The 24,797-nt window shown below is 39.8% G+C and overlaps 1 protein-coding gene and 1 long non-coding RNA gene across 2 annotated transcripts in view; one reads left to right on the top strand and one right to left on the bottom strand.

Annotated features, from left to right (window-relative positions):
- Positions 1-14,211, bottom strand: part of LOC113987786 — a 20,140-nt gene extending 5,929 nt beyond the window's left edge. The window contains exon 1 of the long non-coding RNA XR_003540660.2: positions 463-14,211. This is a non-coding gene — a long non-coding RNA (uncharacterized LOC113987786). The remainder of the gene's footprint in view (positions 1-462) is intronic.
- LOC113987785 (ADP-ribosylation factor-like protein 8B) overlaps positions 13,708-24,797 on the top strand; it is a 26,976-nt gene continuing 15,886 nt past the window's right edge. Inside the window, exons 1-2 of the mRNA XM_027720874.2 lie at positions 13,708-14,077; positions 17,854-17,934. Of these exons, the coding sequence (XP_027576675.1) occupies positions 13,889-14,077; positions 17,854-17,934 (270 nt within the window). The 5' untranslated portion in view covers positions 13,708-13,888. The remainder of the gene's footprint in view (positions 14,078-17,853; positions 17,935-24,797) is intronic.

The following is a 24,797-nucleotide window of genomic DNA, read 5'->3' as shown; positions in this document are numbered from 1 at the left end:
TCAGTTACCTCATTGATTTAAATGAGTATACATGGATTTGTTTTTAGCAAGTGTAAAACAGTTCAGGTTTCAATTTTGTGTTATCTTATATCTTTCCTTAAGCACTCTGTAAAATTAACAAATTTAAGAGCTAGAATTTTATTTTGAGGTAGGTGAGAAATACTACATATACATTACTGCTGATTTAGAGAAGCCATTGTGAAACTGCTCATGTTTACAGATATCAGTAATTGGCACAATCAGGACTACTTCCAAGCACACTCACTCGGATGCGTGAGTCACTGAATACTATTCCACTGTCAGTTTTATATCTACAGTTTTATATATATACAGTTTATATGTATATGATTGTACATTGTTCTTTTCCTTCAAAAGATAATTATACTCAAACATTACAATATATTCAAAATCACAAATGGTATTTGTTTCATGGTTAAAAACGAAATATTTATAATTTCTTACTTTATTTACATTTGCCCCCTTTTCTGCATTAGGTCTCAGAAATTGTTGAGAAGCTTCCTGCAGCCTGAAATGACAGAAAGCACTGTAAAAAGGACACCCCTATTTTATGCCTAAAGAATATTGCTTAATAGGTATTAATCTGAAGAAATATATTGTACAGTAAGGCTTTTGACAGACTACCAACCTTCTGAACACCCAGAGAGCATTTAATTTTTGTCTAATCACAAGAACCTAATGTCACTGCACATGCTACAATGGAAACTCTAAGGCAAATACAAAGCTTTGGCATCTGTGTTACCCGTACGTATCCCGTAGTATCTGGTGTGGTGTTCACCGCTCTTCTAGTTTCTTGCGGCTCATCTCTGACCATAAGAGCTCGTCCACTTTTTTCTAATTCACCTTTTGTTTCTATCTGGAATGCTCCTACAGAACTTTGTACTGAAAGGACTGGAGTGCAGGTGGACATGAATTTTTTTCCTCTCATTGGAAGCACACTGAAGACATCCATTGGGCAAAACATCACACTCTTCTATCCAGACAGGCTTGGCTACTACCCTTACAAAAATGAAGTCACAGGAGAGGCATTCAACGGAGGACTTCCTCAACTCTCACTGCTGGAGAATCATTTAAGAAAAGCCAAAGAGGACATCCAGTTCTACATTCCTTCAGATGAACAGCTTGGATTGGCCGTGATTGACTGGGAAAACTGGAGACCCATGTGGATAAGGAACTGGGGATCAAAAGACATTTATAGACAGGAATCCATTGAACTGGTTCAGCAGAGAGACCTCAGTCTATCTGAGGCCGAAGCCAGAACTATAGCTAAAATGGAATTTGAAGCTGCAGCAAAATCATTCATGTTGGAAACTTTGAAGCTGGGCATAGAAATGAAGCCAAATCGTCTGTGGGGATATTACCTCTATCCAGACTGTTATAACTATGATTACAAACAAAACCCACATAATTATACAGGAGCCTGTTTAGATATTGAAATAGAAAGAAATAATGAGCTTAACTGGTTATGGAAGAAAAGTACAGCACTTTATCCATCTGTCTATCTAGAGACAGCTTTAAGATCCTCCAGAAATGCCCAGCTCTTTGTTCGTAACAGAGTTCAAGAAGCCATTAGAACTTCCTATGTCTCTAATTCTACTCATCCCCTTCCAGTTTTTGTATATACACGTCCAGTATTCACAGATGTCTATGAGGAATATCTCTCTGAGGTGAGTGAAGCTAGACCCTAAATATTTCAAATTTATGTGAAAAGAAATTACCAGGTGACACTTATTTAGCAAATATGCTAACTTGTATCAGAAAAAGGTGTGCAATTTTATAGAAAAAATTAAATTCATCCATCAAAGAAATTTCATCAATCAGAACACTGAGGTCTATTTTCAAACCTTATTATATTTATCAAATAGTGTTTTATTCTCTGAGTTGTCCTCACATGTAACAAAATATTACAAAGCTAGAAAGCATATTTAGTACATTAAGTCAGAGGAAAGAAATATGGGTAACCTCTTCCAAAGAGAATTATTAAAACTGGGCTGATCTAATGCCTGCATTTTAGGTTATAAGAAAAAACTACAATAAAATGGAGTCTTTCTTTCCCTAAAAAGTGTTAAAAGCTAGTTAGAAAATTCTGTCCTTAGTTGTACTTGGGTAGCTTTCTAAATGGTATTTCAGCATCTCATGGGTTAGTTAAGGTTAGGCTCTGATTAAGATCCAATCATCTTATTGCAGTTCTGGCTATACTTTTTCCTTCACATTTTTACAGACACTCACCCCATCAGAGATACCATCGATCTGGGGAATCTCTTCCTGGTGTTCCAGGACATGAGGAAGAGGAAGTTAGACGCTGTGGTCCTGCTGATGGCATTGTAGCTGGTGTCGTTTCATATTCTCGATAGAACATCAGCAGGCATTCCCCCCAGGCTGTGTATACTATCAGGGAGCAAGGGGTAATGTCAGAGGCCCTGCTGGGATCCTACTTAATAATTTAATTCCTATAATCTTTACATTAATCCTTTTCTAGTGTTGTCCTCCCATAGTAAGTTGTTTTTATATTATTCTTTTCATTACCATAGTCCTCTCCCATCCAGATAGGCTTCAACATTTTGCTAGGACTGTGTTAATAGCTGACCCTAAAAGGAGAACTGAACAGAAACAAATTTCCCCAATCAATATCTGTAAAAGGCCAGAGCCATTCTCTGGAGAAGAGAGATTCTTGCTGGTGAAAGCTCTTTCTCTTGCTACTTTTCTGTTTTAGCACTTCCTGGTAACTGGAATTAAGTTCAAAAAAAAAAAAAAAGCTGTGCTTTCCACATCTTCTTCCCACAACATTACTGAAACCCGTTGCTACCAACTCTGAGCAGTAAGGAGGCAATGCAGCAAAATAAACCTTAGAATGGTTGGAGGAGTGTATGTCATATGCCTAACCACTGGCTCAGTTTTACAGCCTTGTTTTTCTAACAGATGACATATATAAATTGGATATAGTTGGCAACATTTTCTGGCATCACCTGTGCAATTCAATCCCAGAATAAAATTGTGCAGTTGAGAGTAAAACATTTGCACCATGTATAATTGCTTGCTGTCTTCAAAATAGTTATTTTGGATATGCAATTTCTATATGCATTATACCTTTTGCCCTTGTGTTAGTATGATTCTTTGCACATTTTCCCTCAGGATGACCTGGTAAATACCATTGGAGAATCTGCTGCACTGGGTGCTTCTGGAATTGTGATCTGGGGTGATATGAATTTAACACAAAATAAGGTATGCCAGGTCAATTATTATATGAAAATTTTAAGAAGCAATAAAGTGGAGAGGATATAAAGCATTTTGATTACTTACATCATATCTTCTACTTTTAAAATGATGATTCCATATTGCCAGCAGCTTTCTATAGTCAAAACCCAAGCACATCTGAGGCTTATGAAGATCATCATTGACTTCACAGAACAAGAGTTCAATCTTTTAAAGTATCAGTGCTGTTGGCCCTGAGTAACTGGACAAACTATCATGATAACTGTAGGCAAGTTAGCACTTGTTTAATTAATGTAAGTAAAGAATTGCTATATCTTCTTTACATTCCAGTCATGAGATAAAGAAAAAATTACTTGGTTTTGCCCAGAACAATTTTTAGAAGACCCTTCTGCTTTTTGAATGCACTTGGTAATAACATTTAAAGCGCTAGGAGGAGTCAGTCTGTAAAATTTCAGCCCTAGCCTGTTCTGTGTGTTGTTAAGTACTACTTCATTTAATTGTATGAAAGATCTGAGTCAGAAGAGGGAAAAACCTCTAGGTTATTTTAGGAAGGGGAAATACATAGTTTGAGAAACACTATTACAAGGATATTTCAAAAAATCTTTCTAGCTAGTTCATTCATAACCAGGCAAGTTAGATATAACGAACTGGGAAGACTCTAGTGAAGTCCTTTGTGTTCAAAGAACTGAAACTCTTCAGCCCTGCCACACCTCCTGTTACAGAAAGCATGGCCAAATAAACCTCCACAGCTCTGTAAGAGTCTTATTCACCAAGGCATTCCACTTTGACCTTTTTGTATGTGCCTGCCCCTGAGAAAGGATATCAGGTTGCACCTAGAACTTTTTTGCCCATTATTCCAATATTATAACATAGATGAGCAGCAAGTTTTATTACCTGAATTTTGAAATTCCTGTTAAATGAACTTTCCACAGCCCAGTCAGACTATGCATTTGTGCACTAATTGCACCTGTTTTTTCACATTAACTAGCCCTTCAGAAATTAAATATTATTGTACTTCTGCATCAACCAAAATTTCTTGTGTTTTTATATATACCTAAAAGAAAAACAAAAAACCCTACATATACCTCAGCTATCTCCATGGATATCAACATTATCTGAATCTATATGTGGCATTGGGCAAATGTTCTAAGGAGGCACAGTGTCAGAAACAAAGAAAGAGTTCCCAAAACCTCTCGTTATTAAACTGTGCTAAGCATACACAGAATATATGCCAATTTCATAATCAGTTAGAATGATCTCTTAGTATTCTCTCAGTATACTTCCAGTTTGATCATCCAACCAAAATTCTTTCAATTCCAAAATGCCATGAAAGCTCACTACCCTGCAGCCTAGCTATTCAGGCCAGGGGAAATCTGAAGAGTCTCACAGAGATGGCTTGAGAGAAAAAATATTTGTTCAGGCTGAAGAAGTGAGGTTTTTTCACTGGATCCCTTTGAACTATTCGAGACATTAAAAGGAACTTCAATCCTTCCTGAAACTTCTTTAAATGCATCTGATTAAAAAAACTACATGAAATATAGAGATAGAATGAAAGCTTAAAGTTGTCTGCTTTTTGTAACACCTCCAGCAACTACACAACATAAACTTGCTGTGATCCTTGAATTTTATAACAGCTTCTCAGATAAACTTGTTTCCAACAACCAGTTATAGCTATTATCAAAACCTCAGGAGAAACAATTATAAATATACACTATGGTACTGTTATTGGAATGATAGCATTTTAATGGTTTCCATACTAAACTACAGAGGTATGATGCTCTTTTCACAGAATACCTGTAGAATTCTGGACAACTACCTCAGAAGGACTTTGACCCCATACCTCATCAACGTCACAATGGCAGCCAGAATCTGTAGCCAAGTGTTATGCCAAGACTCTGGTGCTTGTGCACGGAAAAAATGGAATTCCAGTGACTATCTTCACTTGAACCCTGAGAATATTGTAATTCAAATGACAAAGGATGGGAAATACAGTCTGCAAGGGCAACCATCGTTTCAGGATCTGCAAACATTGATAGAAAAATTTGATTGCCACTGTTATGCAGGGCACAGCTGTGAACCTAGAGCTGATATCAATGACATCCATTACCTCCATGTTTGCATTTCAGAAGATACTTGCATTCAGATATCCCCAAATTCCTTTTCTAACATAGAAGCCTCTGAAGAAAAGATCCTGTCTAACAGAACTGCATTTTCATTTGCCTCTGAGAGTAAGGTGACATTACCTACACATCCTGAAATAGAAGATTTCCAATCTACCTTTGGAAATAATACACTTAATATAACAACTGCAGAATATAACACTGTCACAGCTGCCAGTAGATATGATTTAGAAGCAAATGATACTCGTACTTTCAGTAGCTCTTCATCCTATAAGATAAAGATGTTTAATCTGTTTTGCTTAATTGTACTTTTGAGAACCTTAATACAAATGACCCATGAAAGTGAGAATATTCTTTTCCCTGGCTATGTTTGAAATTCTAAAGGTTTTATTTACAAAACAAACAAACAAACAATTTCCTAAAGGCTTATGGTCTTATCTGTATCAGGTAACTTTTCATAATTCATAGATGACACTTCAGCTTGAATGTATTTCTTCAGTTTAGTTCTATAAACTACTATTTGTGCCAAAGACATACTGGTCTGTTATACTGACTATACTATATGAGAGGATAATCCAGAATACAAAACATTTTCTACAGTTTACATTTTTTACTGTTATATTTAAAAAAAAAATTGTGACAATGCTGTTTTGTGTACTTCCAGTCAAGACAGTTAAATATATAATACATAAAATAATTCATCAGGTTTGATGCTCTATGCAAGAATTAATTTCATTCCATATGAACGGAATTAGCTCTTAAAAATATTTGGTTTAACTTTAGATCTGTGGGACTTTGTAGCATAAAATTTATCTTATGTAATATTTCTCCACTTTTCACAATATCTATAGGGACACTGTGGTTTTTCTTGTAATTAAATATATTTCTAATTCTTCAAAAGGTTCTAAGTTTAATGTAATTGTTGACTTCAAATATTACAGCTTCATTAGTTAAAATTTGAGCTGTAATGGTTTATCCTTTCTTCTCATGAACTTTCCCCCTTATTTCAGATGTCCCTTCCTTGGCTTCCAGTTGTTTTATCTGGCCAATGCTGACAACTCATCTGCTCTGCTTCTGCACTCCCTGCCAGCACTGGTCACCAGTCCCAGTTTCCCCATCCAGCCACCCCTAGCAATTGGATAGGGCTGTATTTGGACAAAAGTCTGTGAACATGGGACTTTATGCTTCATTATTTCCTGAGCATATTTTCTTTGGTGGAAACCAACTTGCTCCTCAGGAAAACCCAGCAGTGGAGGCAGCAAGATGAGTGACTCTGAGGACCTGGGACTCCCTTTATTCACTTCCCATGGTCCTCAATCTCAGAACCACCTTTTTGATCCAGTCTGCTGACAGAACTGTTGACAAATACTGAAAGTATTTGCTTAATACTATTCCATTGCCAAAAGCAGTGTGAAAGTAGCAGAGATACCTCAGAAGAAAAGTACTCCCAATATCATATCAGGAATCTGGTTATGATTTACATATAGTCAGTTTAAGCATTTAGAAGCAATTAACAGCAGTTTATTTGATAAAATAACCTTTTCAAATTATTATGTCAGGTGCTCAATAGACAGTTTGACTTCCGGTGAGTGAAGAGTGGCTGTTGGCATGGATACATTAAAAAATCCCCCTTGAGCTAGGCATGATCTGCATAAATAATTCACCCCCTTCCACAGATAGAGCCTGCCTCACTAGTGAAAATAACAAGGATTTCATAGTAGTCATTTGTTTATAAAAAGTTCATTCCTTAATCCAGCAGAAAACACAAATTATATTCATTCTCTTTGAATTTTCAGGTTGTTGGTCATAACAGAGGTGCAGAAAAATAGATGAAGCCTTTAGACTTAACATGGAGAAATAGTGTTTTATGGCTTTTGAACAGCAAGTTATCAAGAGGATGTGACAATTTTCTCATTCCAGTTACGGTGATAAGTCCACGAGTCAAAGCTATTTCTGCCATTAATGTTTCAAGTGGAATCACAAATATAAATATATATATATATATATGTAACAGACTGCTCAGCAGAAAAGAATCCAGCTGGTTTTGATCACCTTTGTCAAAACATGCTTTTTCACTGGAAACATGACTGGTAATATCTTAGCAAAACTTTCATGACTTATATGAACTTTGATTTTTTTCAGAATGCCTTAACATGGCTAAGATTTTATGCTGGTACACAGAGTTCTAGTTTAAAGGCTGTGCAATTTTGTTAAATGTCTGGTAAAGCTTCCTGAGGTCAGGCTTGTTTCTATCCAGAGCTCTGAAAGACACGGGATCTATAGCATTTTGTGCTAAGACCACTTGCAGGTTCGCAAAATCTACAAGTCTTGCCGTAAATATTTTCACTATCAGCCAAGTAATAGCAAGCAAAACACTCGTGATGGAGAAAGCAGGAAATCACCAGAAAAGAAAGAATGAGAAGTTAAAATCACAGAAGAGATGAAACAGAGCACCCAGGACCACCTAGTGGACGCAGAGGAAGTTAAATGCAAAAGCAAGAGTGAAGCTGTGGAGATAGACCAGTCTCTTTCCATTCAACAGTTTTTATCTACCAAGTACTTAATGTTAAAAACCTTTCCCCAAGGCTCACTGTAAAGATAACAGAACACAATAACTGATATGTTAGACCTATTCATCTGATCCCATCTCTTTTTTTTTTTTTTGAGAGCAGCCAGGACCAGAAAAGTAAAAGGAAGGTGAGAGGAAAGCAGACTATTGCAATAAACTGTGTCTTCCTAAGATGCATTTATAAGTACCTATCTATTTTGTGCTCTGATGCATACTTTACCAACCCCCTTTTAAATGTTCCTTCAGGATTGTTTTTGTTACCTACACGTATCTGCAATTCATGCTTGAAATCTTACAAACTTCAGGAATTAGGTCTGATATGTGTTAAATTACAACATTTTCCAAATATATTACTTTGCTCTGTATTACATTTGCCTTACCTATACTCTATGATTAAGAGTCACCATGGAATCAATGAGTCCCCATGGAGTAAAAGCAGAAAAGAAGGAAAGGGGTGACCATCTGGTGACCATCACCATTGCTGGTGACCATCTTATGTTCAAAGCCAAACTTGTATTCTCCTAAAGTGGACCCCCTTCCACAAATATTTCCTTCCCTTTACTGTATTTCCTGTAATCATTAGTTAGCCTTACAATTTTAATTTCTTATGTTCTTGTATTTTTCAAAAGATTAAATACTAGAGGAACAGTTCACTTTGATTGCCATTCATTATTTCGTACTTCTGTTCTAGGCTGAACTCAGACTGGCAATACTTAAGGACAGGGAATGCTAAAGTGAGTTTGATGAAAGAGTCTAAGTGAAAGCAGTTTAACTACCTGGAATGCCCTCCTTCAATGTCTAGACATTTTGCTAAAATTTTAACTGAAATTCTGCTTTTCTGTCTGAAGAATCTGAGTCTGATTTATTGTGTTGCTTATCCTGGGACACTTAAAGATATTGGCACTTCAAAGAGAGATGGCAGTTGACACTTAGAGAAACTGAACAGAAGTGAAACATAGTCCTTGTCTTCCATTTTTTTTGCTTTTCTGTATTAAAAATAGCAACATGGAGAAATATTTTGAGAGGCCAGTAAGACCACTTTGTAGACAGCATAGGATGTGACTAGCATCTCAAGGAATTCAGCAAAATTTGCTTTAATCCCTGCATCACACTAAGACACCATGTTGTATATATATCAGCAAAGAATTGTGTGGAAGATTTCAGACCTATGCAATAGGTACTAGACAACTCCCAGACAGATTAGATTTGTACCTGTACCTATCCATCACTTTTCAATACCAACAACAAGACAGCAAAGACAGTTATATAATTTTAAAACATATTCAGTTATGGAGCACTGATGACCTTTTTAAGATGACAACTAAATTCCATCCTTCAAACATGCATACCTAAAACTTGGAAGATTTTTCACAATGTGCTTGTGTCAGCTCCTTTGCACTGGCAGATGCCCATTCTGCCAAAGCAGAACAGCCCGCAAAACTAGGGTCTGAGATTTCAAGTTGGAGTAATGAGTTTCTTTCCAAAAAATAACATTGATAGGAAAAAATGTTTATTGCATGCCTTAAAAAAAAAAAGAAAATAATAATTACTGCTTTATTTAACAACAACTTCTTCTTCCTTAACGTTTTGTTGTTGTTCTTGCTTGGCATTTTTTTCTCCTGTGCTACTGAAAACCATTGTATAGGTGGCTGGAAAGAGATTCAAAAAGCTTCCTAGTCTAACTTCATTCCTTACCACTGCTAAGTGATTCCCAATGTATGGCTATCCCAGATCCTTCTGTGTGTTTTTCTGAAAAGAATCCATTGAAAATTAACCCTGCCTCATGATATTTTTCATTATGATGATGGTCATGTAAACAGATCATATTCAAGATCAATCCTAAGCTACTGTGCATACCAGACAAGGATCTGGGTTTTTATAGAACCGTTCTTTTGTGTAGCTGTTCTGAACCTTTTGCAGCTACCTTTCACTGTCAGTACTACTCAGGACTGCAAAGGCTTCCATTTATTGTCCCCTTGTTATACACAAGAAAGTAAAGGGCAAGGAGGTAAAGGGCGCCTATCAATATTAGCATCCTTAAGGGAATAACTTCGGATTTCATTATGCTCACTAATGTGTTATCAGCATCATGGTATATTGATTATAGTTCCCCTTGGTCAGTAGTAATTAGATGACATTTTTCAGTGTATGCTTGTATAACCCTTAGTTTATAACTGATAAGGTATTTATTGATTAGCAATCAGACACAAACAGACAGTATGAAAATTAATGTGAATCACTACTTTATATATTCAGCCAACATTCTGGCTCTGTGCACACAATTCCAGATGGTCATGTTCAGCGGTATATACACGTGGACACTAGACAACATGCAGTCACCTGTTTCTGCCTTTGTTTTCATATCAGGAAATATATTTATTCAACAGAACTTCAAAATCCAGCAGAAGAAATATACTATATTTTGGCAGTCTCATGGAGGACACTGCTCCCTCAGGCTAATAGCAGGTTGAGACAAGATGACAGCTTGCCTGTGTCAAGTGGTGATTTCCTGAGGCAGGGACATAACAACCACCCATTTAAAGGGAGGCTAAGGGCATCCTGCAGTCCCAAAACGATAAAATGGTTAATGGCACAACAAAAGCACAAAATACCTTACTTTTGGGGCAGCCAGTAATTAAGGGTGCTGGACTAATAACAGACTTAGGCTGTCTGTAAATCCTATGCATTGTTTCAGCATGAACTGCAGAGACCAAGTCTAGGTATTCAAACCACAGCATTTTTGAGTTAAAAGCCTTAATCTGCCCCGCTCTACCAGCATAACAATCCTTACAGGAATCCTTTTTCACCTCTTCCCTCACTGGAGTGTGACCAGAATTTAAGGTACATACTAAAGAGCCTCTGAGGCTCCAGCTAGCAGAGGACATGGATGATGCATGCAGACACCAGTGGGTACATCACAAGACGCTCACTGAAAAGTTCAACACAGTCTTTCTGTTCCCTTCAGCAACACAGCTGCTTGACTCTGGTCTACAAACAGAAAAGAGGACTAGTCACTCCCTAACACAGTGACTCAATGGCAGAAAAGATGCACGACTTATTCGACAGGTTTTTTTCACAAACATTTGGTATATCAGGACAAACGTGAAAATATGAGTGAGATATTACCTCTTCTCATGCTCTCCTCTCTGGAGATTTCATTCAGCTGAAGTTTTCTTCTCCTTAAGATCTGCCCAGGGAGGTTGTGGAGTTACCATCCCTGGAAGTGTTCAAGAAACAACTGGACATGGACTTAGTGCTATGGTCTAGTTGAAAAGGTCAAAGGTTGGACTTGATGATCATGGAAGTATTTTCCAACTGTAATGATTCTATGATCTTCAACTGTCACTAAAATGCATGCTTAAACTACAGAGAATGTGATCTGATCTCTGGTAGTGCTCTGAAATACTGAGTCTCAAATACTTCGTTCCTCCCCAAATGTGAAACATCTGGATATGCAGTGTGAATTCAGGTCAAGTTCTGCTAACCATGTGTTTATAGCATCACCACAATTTCACCAGAAACATAAGATACATTGTTATATAGCACAAATAAGTCTTTGCAATGGAGTAAGCTGCTTTAGCACCCCTTCAGAGACAGAGCACTGGAAGACCCAGTAAGTTAGGTGCTGCCTGGTCCCGTAACACTGCTAAACTGGTCCTGCATTGTGTAAATCTCAATAGACAAGACAGAAAAGTGAAATTCTTTATCAGTAGTAAAATGTTTCCCAGAAGGATTAAGTGACTTTTCTACAGTCACACAGGATAACGAATTGTGGCCCCAGGTCAGGCTTTTAGCGACAAGAACAAATGTCCTCTGAGCTGGTAATTTTAGCAAGGCAGCAATATTTTTACATACAATATTCTATTACCAAACTGCCTGTAAAATAAAGAATTGCCTTTCACAATCATATAGCTTTGCAAAAGATGTAACAGATTTTAGAACAGTGTAACAGACCTTTGAACTGGGACAAACCCTCCAAGACTTTTTCATGTACTTTTTTGACCCCTGGATACTGTAAAAGACTTCAGTCATTGTACAATTAAATTAATATTTTAGAATTTATCTGTACATCCTCTGCCAGCCTTTTATGAGGATATGCCCGAAATGTACTTTTTGAGACTATGTTACTGTATCTGCAATATATTGCTTATTAAACTTCCATCACTATGAGCCTTAAGTACTATTGAAAAATCTAATACTTCTTGCAAAAATTCTAGAGACTGCTCAATTTTATGTGAGTTTTCACCCATGCAGTAATCAGAACCACTTCATTCCCAGAAACCACTCTCACAAACGGATGGTCTTTATTCCACACATCACCAGATGAGTGATATATGGAGATGGTGAAAATTATTACATTTATCAGCTTTAAGGCAGCCAGAAACATTTCACCTATTCACCCAAAATTTGGTAATTGCTTTGGCCAAAGCAAACTTTTAAAAATAAAAAGATACATAGCAGAAAAATGAAAAAAAAAAAAAGCCTTCTTTTGTTTGAGACTTGCCATTGAACACAAAATCAGGAGGACAGCTGACATATTTAAGAGAAGCAATGAAAAATAATCCCACTGGGTAGCAGGGCCAGCTCCAGTGTCCAATTTCCTTTTGGAAATGCACAATTAAATTTACAAGGGCAAATAAATGAGTATCTGTAAAAAAAAAAAATCTGTTAGAATTACACTATGAGTAATTTTGACTATATCTAATACCGAGGCATGAAAAAACACGAAGTTTTTCACCTCTACAGCTAGCCCAGAACCAACTGCTCTTCAGAGCAGTCTCAAGACCTTTCAGATTTTGTGGCCCGACTGATGTAACCAGTGAGGTTTTGTCACAAACCTCATTCTCTAAATTGCTGAATTATGTCTCTAAAATGACCACAAAACCCAATTTCAAAATGTTTTGATGAATTTGCTATGTTTCAATAGTAGAGGTATCCACATTCAATGTGTGCCTTCTTTATACTTGCATGAATGTCCTTCATCAACCAATACAAACAGCACTGCAACCTTTACAGAGCATCACACATAATTTCAGTTACAACTTCAGAGACTGGCAGATGGATCCAGGTGAAGTGTTAGCTCTGTGTTTATGGATAAAAAAAGCCTTTCCCTAACACTGTGTGGCAATACTGTATGCTAAATGTTGCTTATCCAATGTGGGCAGAAGATTCCTGGTGAAGTGGAATGTCCTGTCATTGGCCACAATACAAAACTACTGTCACAATCATCTCTTGAGGCAAGGAATCATATTAAGCATGACTCTCCAAAATTGTCACAGGAGAACAGAAATAAAACCATGGCAAGCCCTGGACCTGAAAGCCTCTCACTACACGACGACCAATTCAACAAGAGTTTCATGGGAAGAGTGGAGGTCCTAACCCAGGGGTGTGAGAACTGCTATCGCTGGAGGTGAAGGACCTAGGAAATCGATCCTGTCAAGCAGCCCAAGCCCGACAACTCTTGCAAGCCAGTGCAGAAAGCGCGGCCCTCGGCCACCCTTGCTGGATGTGGGATGCTGTACAGTCCACCCATGGCGCAGGTCTGTCCCATCCTGCCGCACTCCTCAGGGATCCGCTGCTCACCCCATGGGATCCCCGCGGTGCCCAGGGCCGCCCCGCCGCTCGCTGGGGCTCGCAGTGTCTCCGTGCGCCGCCTCAGGCCCTCAGGGCCGCTCACACTCCCCCCGCCCGCCATTCCGTGACGGAACCGCGCCCCCGCCGCTCCATCACCGCCCGCGGCCAGCGCCGGCCCCTCGCAGGGCGCTGCCGCCGCTCCCCGCCCGCCCCGGCCGGGCCGGAGCGGCCCAGACCCCTCCCCTGTCTGCGGCGAATGGCAGCGGAAAAGGGCGGCGGCGCCGTCACGTGAGGGCCCTGCCTGGCGCTCCGCGGAGCCCCGCCGCTGCTGCCGCTGCCTCCGCCGGGCCAGTCCCGAGCCCCGTCGTCTCGCCTCGCCTCGCCTGGCGCTCCCATGCCCAGCAGCGAGGCGGTGCCGCTAGGGCTGGGCGCCTGCCGCAGGTCGGGGGCGCTGGGCGGCATGCTGTCGCTGGTGGCGCGGCTGCTGGAGTGGCTGCGCTCGCTGTTCTGGAAGGAGGAGATGGAGCTCACCCTGGTGGGGCTGCAGTACTCGGGCAAGACCACGCTGCTCACCGTGCTGGCGGTACGCGGTCCCCGGCCCGGGGCAGGGCAGGGGCAGGGCAGGGCGGTGCGGGGCCCGCCGGAGGGGCGGCCGGCGCGGGAGCGATGCGGGCGTGGCCGCCCGGCAGAGCTGGAGGGGCCTCTCGCCCGGAGCCGCCGCTCCGCGCCCATTCTCCGGCAACAAGTGCGGGCTGTGCCGCCGCTTGTCATGGGGTACCGCGGCGATGCGGTGGGATGCCGTGGGAGGGGGGCGGGCGGCGGCATGGGGCAGCTCTTGCGTCGTTTGCAACCTCGAGAATTTCACAGCAGGCTCAGGTGGGTGTGGAAGTGTTTTCAGAGAGAGAAAGAAGATATTTCCTATATATGACCGCAAAGCATGCCTGTCTCGGAGCAGATTCACGGGCATGGGCTCTTGCTGTGATCCAGAGTTGGCTTTTTGTGGCCAGTGTATCCCTAAATAAAACATTTTGTGTCCCCCAAGGTACAACTTGCCTGCCACTGAATTTTCTCCTCCCATCAGTTGCATCAATATTAGTGCCTCCCACAATTCCTCCATAGCTCTTTTCCAGCATTCAAGCCTGATTCCAGCATTCCCTGTGGTGATGGCCTTGCAGCCTCTAATACCAACACCTACCATGATATTTTCCGTTTTGTCACCATGCTGAAATACGTTCTTCATCTTTGTATGCTGTGCCCTCCAACCTGCATTTGGGTCCATCCCAAAGATTTCCATTGGAAGATGAAAGCAAATATGTATATGTTGCATGTGCTTACTGCTAATCATGAAGCTTAGTGCATACCCTTTTCTGCAAGGTGATCTCTCTTGTGAGGTGGATCGCATCTTCACGTGCCATGAGATAAAAGTTCCCAGATGTTCTTCAGTCCTTATCTTGAAAAGCTACTAGATCATGAATCAAAAGCAGACCAGGAGGTGTATGGCCTAAAGTCAAAGAGGTTGAGACAATGAAAACATGAGTATATGGTATTCGTTACTTGCTTTTGTATATGATTATAGATTAAGGGAAAAATAGGAGATTATGCATTAGCATGAGGGAAGAAGTGGAGAGAGCAGGAGAAAAAGTAATGTGATAGTGCAAGTGCTCAATGACAATATGTTTTGGGTGACATCAGCAATCAGTGAACAGAATATACCTGTAGCTGGTATTTTAGTTGGTTTGTTAGGCACTCAGGTGGTCGTAGTACCACAGGCCTCAGTGCTTCTCATGCCCACTGGAAGTGTGCATCTCCCAAAGCTGGGCCTTTGCTGAGGAAAGGGAAAAAGGCATGAGAGATAACATTGCTTCTTGGATTGTTTTCTTGAACAGAGCAAAGAAGAATAGAGCAGTTCAGAGACTTCAGAAGTGTGTGCTGTCAGAGTTTATGCATGTTCATCCGCTCCCTTGTACTATACCATCTGTGGAATGGTGTCATAGGTGTTTGTCTCTCATGCTAATACCTTGAACACCAGAGCACTCCTGTTACTGCAGGTCTGATTTTCCCAGCAGATGTATTTGCTTAAGAATATTCTACAAGGCATTCATGTTTTCTGACTTGGGGAGGGCCACAGATTGCAGGTTTTGAATCTTTCAGTCTGGAGATGACATGCCATGATAATGACCAAAGAAAAGTGGTTGGAGAATTTGGAAAAAATTATTCAGGATAAGGCTTACTCTTATTCAGGATGATAGCTTACTCTTGAGTACTGTTGATACAGGAATGGTAAATAGGTTGGGAACTCTATATGTGTTTGTGTATATGTGACTAGGATATGACAAGATGAAAATAACTATTGTGAAATAGTGGCAACTTAAAATGCAAGCTGCAGTGGATCAAGAAAAAAAATTATGGGAAATGACTACTTTTTTCCACTTCGCAGTAGCATTCAAAGATTCTATCATGCTAACACTGAATAAACACCCTTTGAGACAGTCTCTCCCCTCAAGAGTTTGAGCCATATTTAGTCCTCTGTTACAGGTGAAAACCTTGGATAATGTCACTGCCTTTTACTGTGGACATGCACTGATGTGATGGAGTAGAATGTGACCCATGGTTGTTGATATGGTAGGGGGTAATGACTGCTCATTATCAGTTCAATATTCAGCAACTTTTAGAGGACATCACAAACTTTTTAGCATCAGTTGTTTTTCATCTGCATCAGGATGTAATCTGTTTTTTACTGAGATATGACAATAAACTTTTTTGCACATTTTATATATTCACAAAAATAGGTAATTTGTCATGTAAAACCTCCTTAGCAAGCAAAATGGAACAGATTTTTTTACTTTATGGTGCTTACAGCACTCAAACACTGTAATGAGAGCTGTTACACTAATGTGGGCAAAAGCTTCAACCTATTACTTTCTTTTCTTCATTGTGTGGGAAAATAAAGAACTGAAATATAATACTTTCTTTGTAGCTGGTTCCATTCAACCAGAATGGGAAATTTTTACAGGAAAAGTCTGAAGTCCAGTGAATGGGTTGCTAATTCTTTACATTCTATCCTCAACACCAGAGCAGTTATGATGGTTTGGGTTTTTTATTTATTTATTTTTACCTTCAACTTTAGCATATTACATATGATGTATAATTTGCTGACAAAAGCAGAATCCTGACTTTCTGTGAGTTTGTTTAAACAACAGCCTTCTGAGTCAGCTGTCTGATTTTCCTGTCCTTGAGTAATGATTCTACATTTTCAGGGTGTATGTGTTCACACGTGTTTATATGTCAGTCCTCTGCAAATAAATGTACTTCATAGGCTGCATCCCTCCTTGCCCATATACCCATATTTTCTTCCAGAAAAAAACCCTAGGGCACATGGAATGAAGAGGTGAATATGGGCAGATAGATACAGAAGGGCAGTGGCAAGTCAAGAAGGTCCTGCTTTCCTTGCTGGATGACTCGAAAACCAGGACAGCTGCATAGGTTGCAGAGAGTGCCTGGGCCTCTATGTAGAGGTACCTTAAGTAACTAACTGCATATCTTATTGTACCATGCTTGGGAGACACAATAACCTGTTAATGATACATTTTCAAGAGGAAGAATGAATAATGAGTTATCTACTTAGATTTGAGTTTGTCTTTCTCCTCAAAAGCTGTCTTCTGTAATGGGTGGAAGTCTGTAAGATTCGTGTTGGCATGATGGCAGGTCTCTCTGTTGTGAAGATATTTCTCTGTACTGGGGAAGGAGGCAGCACTTTGGTTTTATGGCTGGGGGTTTATGATGTGCTGAGTTAGTATGTTGTATTCTTCTGTCTTAATGTCATTCTCAGCTTTTATATGGGGACTCCTCTCACCTACTCAGGAAGAAAGGATTATGTAGTACTCTGTATAAGTAATCCTTTGCTATTTTTTATATTTGAAGTTAAACCATTGGTAACAGTAGTGAGAAACTGCAGGAAAATATCTTGGTATAGTAATTCTTATAATGTTTTATCATATTGTGGGTTGAACTAGATGACCTTTTACAGTTTCTTTCAACTCAAGGCATCCTATAATTCTATATTTTGGCCATGCTCTTTCTGGTTTGCTGAAAGATCAGATGAAGAATTATCTGAAGTCTCGTGGTTTGTGGGGTGATCTTTGTTGCTGAAGAGAATAAAAGATCATTTAAAGGAGCTGAAATGAGCAGTCTTCCTTGGTGTGACAATGCAGTAATTGAAGTGCTGGCCAGTGGTCTTGCTGAAAATTAGTGTGATATTTTACAGTGTTGTAAAATAAAAATTTTTAGATTGCAAATGTGAACTTTTCTTGCTTCTATCAACTGTTTTATAATAAATATAATTTTGGTTTTGTATTCTAGTCGGGGCAGTTCACAGAAGATATGATTCCTACAGTAGGCTTCAATATGAGAAAAATAACAAAAGGAAATGTTACCATAAAGGTAGGTTTGCATGTTCAAATTAATACAGAGTGAATAAATAATGGAGTAATTTCAACTGGAAATATGAAAGCATAGGACATTTCATTTAAGATTATGGGATCATTTCTCCATTTTTGTAGCTCCAGAGTAACTTCTTTTAAAGCAAACGGTCGTGTATTTTTCTGTTACGTTAATCTGTTTTATTTCATTATATTCCATGCCAGGCAGAAGCTTTGTTGCACTCTTTTGGGCTAGAAAGGTCATACAGTTTTGAGATACTAAGGTAGTTGAGTTGACTTCTGAGGGGGAATCTCTGCTCTCTCTTTCTCTCTCTCTCTCTCTCTCTCTCTCTCTCTCTCTCTCTCTCCCTCTCTCTCCCCTCCCTCACAACTCTAAGTGAAATCTGAAGCAACTTGACTCCTAACGTTCATATCTCAGCGGAGAGTGCGGTTTAGCTCACAAGTTAGCTATGCTGAAATAGAACATCTGATGTAAGTCAGTTGTCAGGGAACCATCTCTTAGGGCTATAGAGAAATAGAGATGATACCACTTTGGTTGAGATACATGCCATGGGCATCAAAGTAGAGATAAGTCACTCCAGTAGCATTAAGACACTGTGTTGTTTCATTATGAAGGGAACCTGACTGATTAGTCTCAATCAAATTCACAACTTCCAGCTAAAATTAGGTCAAGGGAGTATAGAATTTTGTCTTTACCTTGACTTTTCCCTCCTTTTCCAACATGTCATTACAGAGAGAGTAATCAGGCATTGGAATGGGCTGCCCAGAGAGGTGGTGGATTCACCATCCCTGGAGATTTTTAAACGCAGATTGGACGTGGCACTGAGTGCCATGATCTAGTAAATGGACTGGATTTGGACCAAGGGTTGGACTCGATGATCTCGGAGGTCTTTTCCAACCCAATCGATTCTATGATTCTGTTCTATGATTCTATGATTCTATGTTTTTTCTTTTCTCCCTCAGTTCTATAGATACTCTTCCTCTTGTTTGGTATGACTCCTAAACCTGTGAGGATTTTCTGAAATTACCTGTAATGTGAATATGAGCAGTAGTTCATTGTCTACCCATTCTCTCTAAGCAGAGAGCAGGTAAAGGGTGGCAAAAGGTGATAACTGATTTCTGTTGGTTGGAGGATGTTAAGGCTGAACTAAAAAACCCTAAACCAAAATTGACGATAGTAGCAGAAGTACTGTGACTACCTGTCTGTTTCTGGTCTTAGTATCTTGCTATACTTTTTCAAGATTTCACATGATTCTAGGACCTTCAGCTGTACATTTCACTTGTGTATCTCCTTCTGTGTTACAAACTTGCAGAATAATCAACAGGTTCCTCTCTACAGCTTCCTGTATGTTATAGTGCCTAATGAGGTAGTCTTTCAAAATCTATTGCAATGGAAAGTCTGATGTCACCCAACTACTTCCTCTCATCACCCCAGCCCTCCTTCCCATAGACCCTCTTGAAATTCATGTCATGTTTGGCTGAAATAAGAACTCTTAGCATTACCCATGATTTGGTCTGCAGTAGAGCAGTATTCATGCTGTACAATAAGAAGGTGTACTGATCAGCAGTGAGCTGTTTCCTCTTCTTTCCTTGCTGTGAAGTTTCCAGCCAACTCTCCTCATGCCCATTAGCTTCTTGTCATCAAACATGTTTCCCTCTTCCACCACCTGGTTTCCTTGTGTCGCATCTGCTTCCATATGGACACGAACACCAAACTACCTGCTCCTGTCCCTTAAAGAGGAAGCAACAATTGTCATTGCTTGATTCAGGAGTGAGTTTGTCAGAGAAGGAGGACACAAAAGAAATTCCAGCTCTGGATCCTTCTTGTTGAATGTGTCTCAACAACCATCCATGTGTTGTTGAGGAAAGAGCTGAACTCTCCTATAGAAAGAACATACTTCAGCCTAACAGTATTGTGGTGCATTTCTGTTTGTCTTCTCCACAAAGAGTGCCTTTTTAATCAAAAACCAGAACTTGAACTTTTTTTCATTTGGCAACCAAATTCTGCTTTCCAAACAAAGCCTTTCTTGAAAGGGAAGTAAAACCAGAACCTCTTAAAAAAAAAAAAAAATCACAAAATAGCCTTTTAATACACATGGCCATGTAGGACTTCTGAACCTCAGTATGATATTTTTCATGCTAGAGACAAACTAGACTTATCTTCTGGGAAACCTAAGAGAGAATCGGACCAGCCTAGTAAGGTGGCAGAGATTAAAGGTCATCTTTTACAAGCATCTTAAGTAAATCATAACGTGTGGTTTTACCTTCCACTTTAGGCCTGGCCCTGCACCCTTGCACCCCTTTTTCATCAGCATTAGTGATCACATGGCAAAGCAGTAGTCAGATCAGATAACTGGTCTAGGTGAAAGCAGCCTCTATAAAACTGCCACCCAGCCAAACCAAACACACATCCATGCTGGCTTCTCCTCAGTTAGATTGCCTAAGAAGTGTCCTCCTTAAACAGCTACGTGATTGCTGCTGCCACCACAGTGTGGGAAAGTAGGATACAGACACAGGCAAAATGGTGCATTTCGGGGGCAGCCTGGACAGATTGACTTAGCTGTAAAACACCATATTTAGAGCACAAAATCTGAACTGGGAGAAAGCAGTCTCTCTATTTGGTGAGAAAAACAGAGTTTTCCTTCATCCTTCCACACTGGTAGCTGCAAACTTGAGTACAACTACCACCACCTGTTGCCAGAGGACTGCCAGAGTTACGTGTTTGGTACCCACACACAGACTGCTCTTGGATTCAGATAGATCAGGGATAATATTTAAAAAAAAAGTTTAATGCTATGTTGTTAGGATTTATAACTTTGGATAGTGTTAAGTTTTCTAGTCCTCATGATGAATTCATGAGTCATATTACTTATGAAAGAGAATTTATGGAGGAGTGTCGTGGTCACTGGTACCAGAACAGTCTGATTGATGTGCTAATTGTATAGATTTTCTCCCCCAATATTCTGTTTATTACACACAAATTATCATGTACACTAGCTATGACAGCAAATCGAATAATGTATTTACAATGGAAACATCAGAAATACCACCTTAAAAGTGCAAATGTATCCTGTGGCCATCCCATGCTCTTATACGTCGATGGCAGATGTGCAGGAGACCAGGACCAGTAATGACATTGTGATTAGCATTGTGATACAAAGCAACAAATGCAGACTCACAGGCAAAAGCTGTTTGTTTGAGCTTAAATAGTCAAACTGTCTTAAGTTTTCACTTACTCAGAGGTATTTTTTTCTTACTGTTTTTTCAGGCATGCAGGTGTTACTGTCCATCTGCCTGAGCCTTCCACTTTCTTTCAGAAGGGTACATTTGTACCAAAGCGCTACCTTCCACCTGAGCTTTAGCAATGCTTCTTAATTCATCCAGGAGAGAATTCTGTTTTGAATATTCCTAAATGTCAGTTTCATACCCTTTTTAACTCAGCTGCCTTGGTTTACCACTGATCAAAGAATTCCATGGATGCCACAGTCACTAAAAAACTTAGTGAATTCAACCATAGTTCATAAATAATTCACAGGAATAGGAATTTCCTTTCAGTTCTTTTGTTTTCTGTCTTTTGCCTAAAAACAGTGAGGCCATGATTTATATACAGAAATCATAAGGATAGTTTGAGTGCTGTACCGATGCTGCTGCAGAATTGTCAGATATGTAAGAAAATTAAGAAGTTGTTGGTCATTATTAAACTAGACAAAAGTCCTTTATAAGTAGGCAGAGTCTTCAAAATAAATTATTTTTTGAGCCACGATTAGCTCAAGAACGAAATGACTAATGGTTTGTACTGGAGATTTCTACACAAAGGATATTAGAAGATTAAGTTTGTGCAGGGAGGGGAGGGTGTGAGTTTCTGTGGAACTTGTTTTATACCTTGATCTCAAAAGTAATTTTATATATAGTTGTTATAATACAATTTTAAAAATAAGGAGATAATGCTAACATTATTAATGTGTTTGTTGGTTTCAAGAACGATAATTGGTTTGGAAGCCAGTCTGCACACAAAAATATCTTAACAAGTTCTCTCAGTCTCTCTTCTACAACACTATACAGTGAAAGTAAGAGGTGGAGGGGAATATGGCTCTTATGTATAGATGCATATTTCCTTAAAAGCCTGCCAAGATGAAGTACTTGTATGTTACTATTCCTGTATCTGGGTTAAAATATTGCAGCCTAATTGCTAGATAAAATTTCCAAAATTATTTTACTGAGAGAAGAATGACATCATTTACTGATAAGTTGATGTCTGAGGAATGGTGAGGGGGTGCTTCTTGCTAGAATCCTCTTATGAGCTATTTGGAGCCCAGTAACAAGGATTCAAAGTGAAATTTTCTTTATCCTTTTTATCTCTACAAAACAGGTTACCTTTCTCATAGAAATATTACAATATCCAAATGTCAGCTATTGAAATTCCTGGATAAAGTGTTATTTTACTAAACCTGTGAAGTTCTTTAGACATGAAAGGAATGATCTCAATGCTAAGCAGAGATTCAACATTGTGTCTGACCTTTTTCAAAGGTTTCAGGGGACACTGCAAAACATAATCAATTAAATTTACTATAAAAGTGAGGCTGAGAAACCAACTGGGTCAAAAAGTCATCAAATGAAAAATTGGCATTCCAGAAGTGAAAGATTAGGCACTTAGGCAAAGTAAGTTGCAACACCAGCAAGTAGGTGATTGTAATGCTTTATTTGTTTTTTCTTCTGTTTTGGGGTAGGCCACTAACAAGGAAGTACTGTGCTAGTGCAGTGTCACTGCCTGGTTTTTTTACTACAGTTCTATCTGCAGATTCCATACAATTCCAGAATGTAGTCTGATTTTGGCAGTCATTTCGAGAAGCCAGTAGATTTATTCTCATTTTTAGTCTGTGGCCTTAGTGTGTAAAAGTATGGTCACTGGCATGCCTCTGACTGGCATGAGAATTTGTTTGAAGCACGCTAAAAGAAAAACACTGATGTATAAAAGCTGAAATGTTTCGTAGGAAGATGTCAGTGTCATGTTCTCTTAATTGAAGGTCAGCATGATCAGAAATGTAAAGCTGTCAGCTTTAACCATGAATTGTCAAATTTTTGGTTTGTCAATATATTTAGTAACCTATCACCTGTTATTTCCGAAACAGAGGCAAAAAGGAAAGATTTTACCACACTGTATTTGAAATCTAAGCAGGAAGCTTTATGGGTTTTGACGTTGTGGTAGAGGTATTAGAATACAGGATGATTTCTAGCATCAAAATATCTAATGTACTATAACTTAGGAATCTATTAGAACTATTTTGATGAAGTCCATTACAAAACTGATGGCTATCTTTTTTTTTCCCAACAAAAAAATCTAACTGAATTACTTTGAGATTTTAATTCCAAACAAGTTTTGTTTGCTGAGTAATTTGATTTTGATGGATTTTCTGTATTTTTGGATTTTCTCAGTATTAGTAGTCCTTTTGCTTTGGTGAGATTTACTGTTCAACAAGGTAGACAGCAATTAAAAAAACTTATTTTAACAAACCAGGCTTCCAGGGCCTCAGAAGATGTGCATGATGTTTTAAGTGATTGTGAAACTCCAACTAACCAACTTTAGTGATGGTCTTAGACTAGGTTTAAAAAGGAAATAGAGCACCACAAGGTATGCATACGCAAAGATAATGCCGCAGCTTCATTTTCCTTGCTCTTGCACTTGTTTTTCTTAAAATTGCACTGCCAGGCAGATTCTGCACAGCCCGGTTTTTGCGGTACCGAGGAAGTGGAGAGCAGATGCTCAGGGGACCGAGCTGCCGGGGCTGGATGGTCACCCCGGCTGTCACCACTAGGTGCCAGCGTCCCTCCACTGCATTCAGCGCGGGCCCGGCTGCAGGAGGGCGATGCCGGGCTTCTTGCTACTTGCTGTTTACTCTGGTGTGGCAGAGGGGAGGGGAAGGATACTGGCTCTGTGCGTTCCTCCTCTCGCTTTCTTCATTGCAGCACTCCTCCTCTGGACAGTGGCGTTTTCAGGTCTCCACACATCCTCATACAAACAGAATCTTCCTGCTTTGTAATGCTTCATCTCACTATTCAGGCTGTCTTACCTGTCATGCCATCATCTTGCGTGTCATGCAGTAATACAAGCCTCTGTGTGTACTCCCTGTATAGCTCAGCAGTGTTGCAGCACGTACTGGCTCTGTATGGCTTGGGTCACTCTGAAAAGGCCATGCCATGTCTGGGCTGATTTCAAGTCAAAGTGGCTATTTCTTTAAAGAGGAGTTTTTGCTGAATGTCCCAGTGTGTGTAAGAAGAACTGTATTGGTGGCTTCAAAAAGGACTGTGATCCGCAGCAGGAAGTCCAGTTACTAGTGATAAATCCCAGGGATTGTTTAGTTCATTAATGACCTGGATGATGGGACAGGGTGCACCCTCAACAAGTTTGCTGGTAATACAAAACTGGGAGGAGTGCCTGGTACAGCAGAGCGTTGTGCTGCCATCCAGAGGGACCTCAACAGGCTAGAGAAATGGACTGATGGGACCCTTATGAAGGTAAAAAGATGGAAAGTACAAGGTCGTGCGGCTGAAAAGGATCAACTCCAGGCACCACTACAGTCTGGCTGGCTGGGAACCAGCTTTGCAGAAAGGGACTTGGGGGTGCTCATGGACACCAAGTTGGTCATTGGCAAGCAGTGTTATCTTTGCAGCAGAGAGATGAGACCAACAACATCCTGGGGTGCATTAGGAAGAGCTCTGACAGCAGGTCAAGGGACGTGGTCTCTCCCTTTTATTCAGCACTGGTAAGGCCATACCTGACATGATATCCAGTTTTGGGCTTCCCAGTAGAAAAGAGATGTGGAGCTACTGGAGAGAGTCCAGCAAAGAGCCATGAAGATGATAAAG

This window comes from Pipra filicauda, unplaced genomic scaffold (assembly GCF_003945595.2).
Source record: "Pipra filicauda isolate LSUMZ 115617 unplaced genomic scaffold, ASM394559v2 scaffold113_size4260070_pilon, whole genome shotgun sequence".
In the NCBI taxonomy this organism is placed as follows: Eukaryota; Metazoa; Chordata; class Aves; order Passeriformes; family Pipridae; genus Pipra; species Pipra filicauda.
The sequence above is the reverse complement of the archived record's forward strand: the minus strand, read 5'-3'. Positions and strand labels throughout refer to the sequence as shown.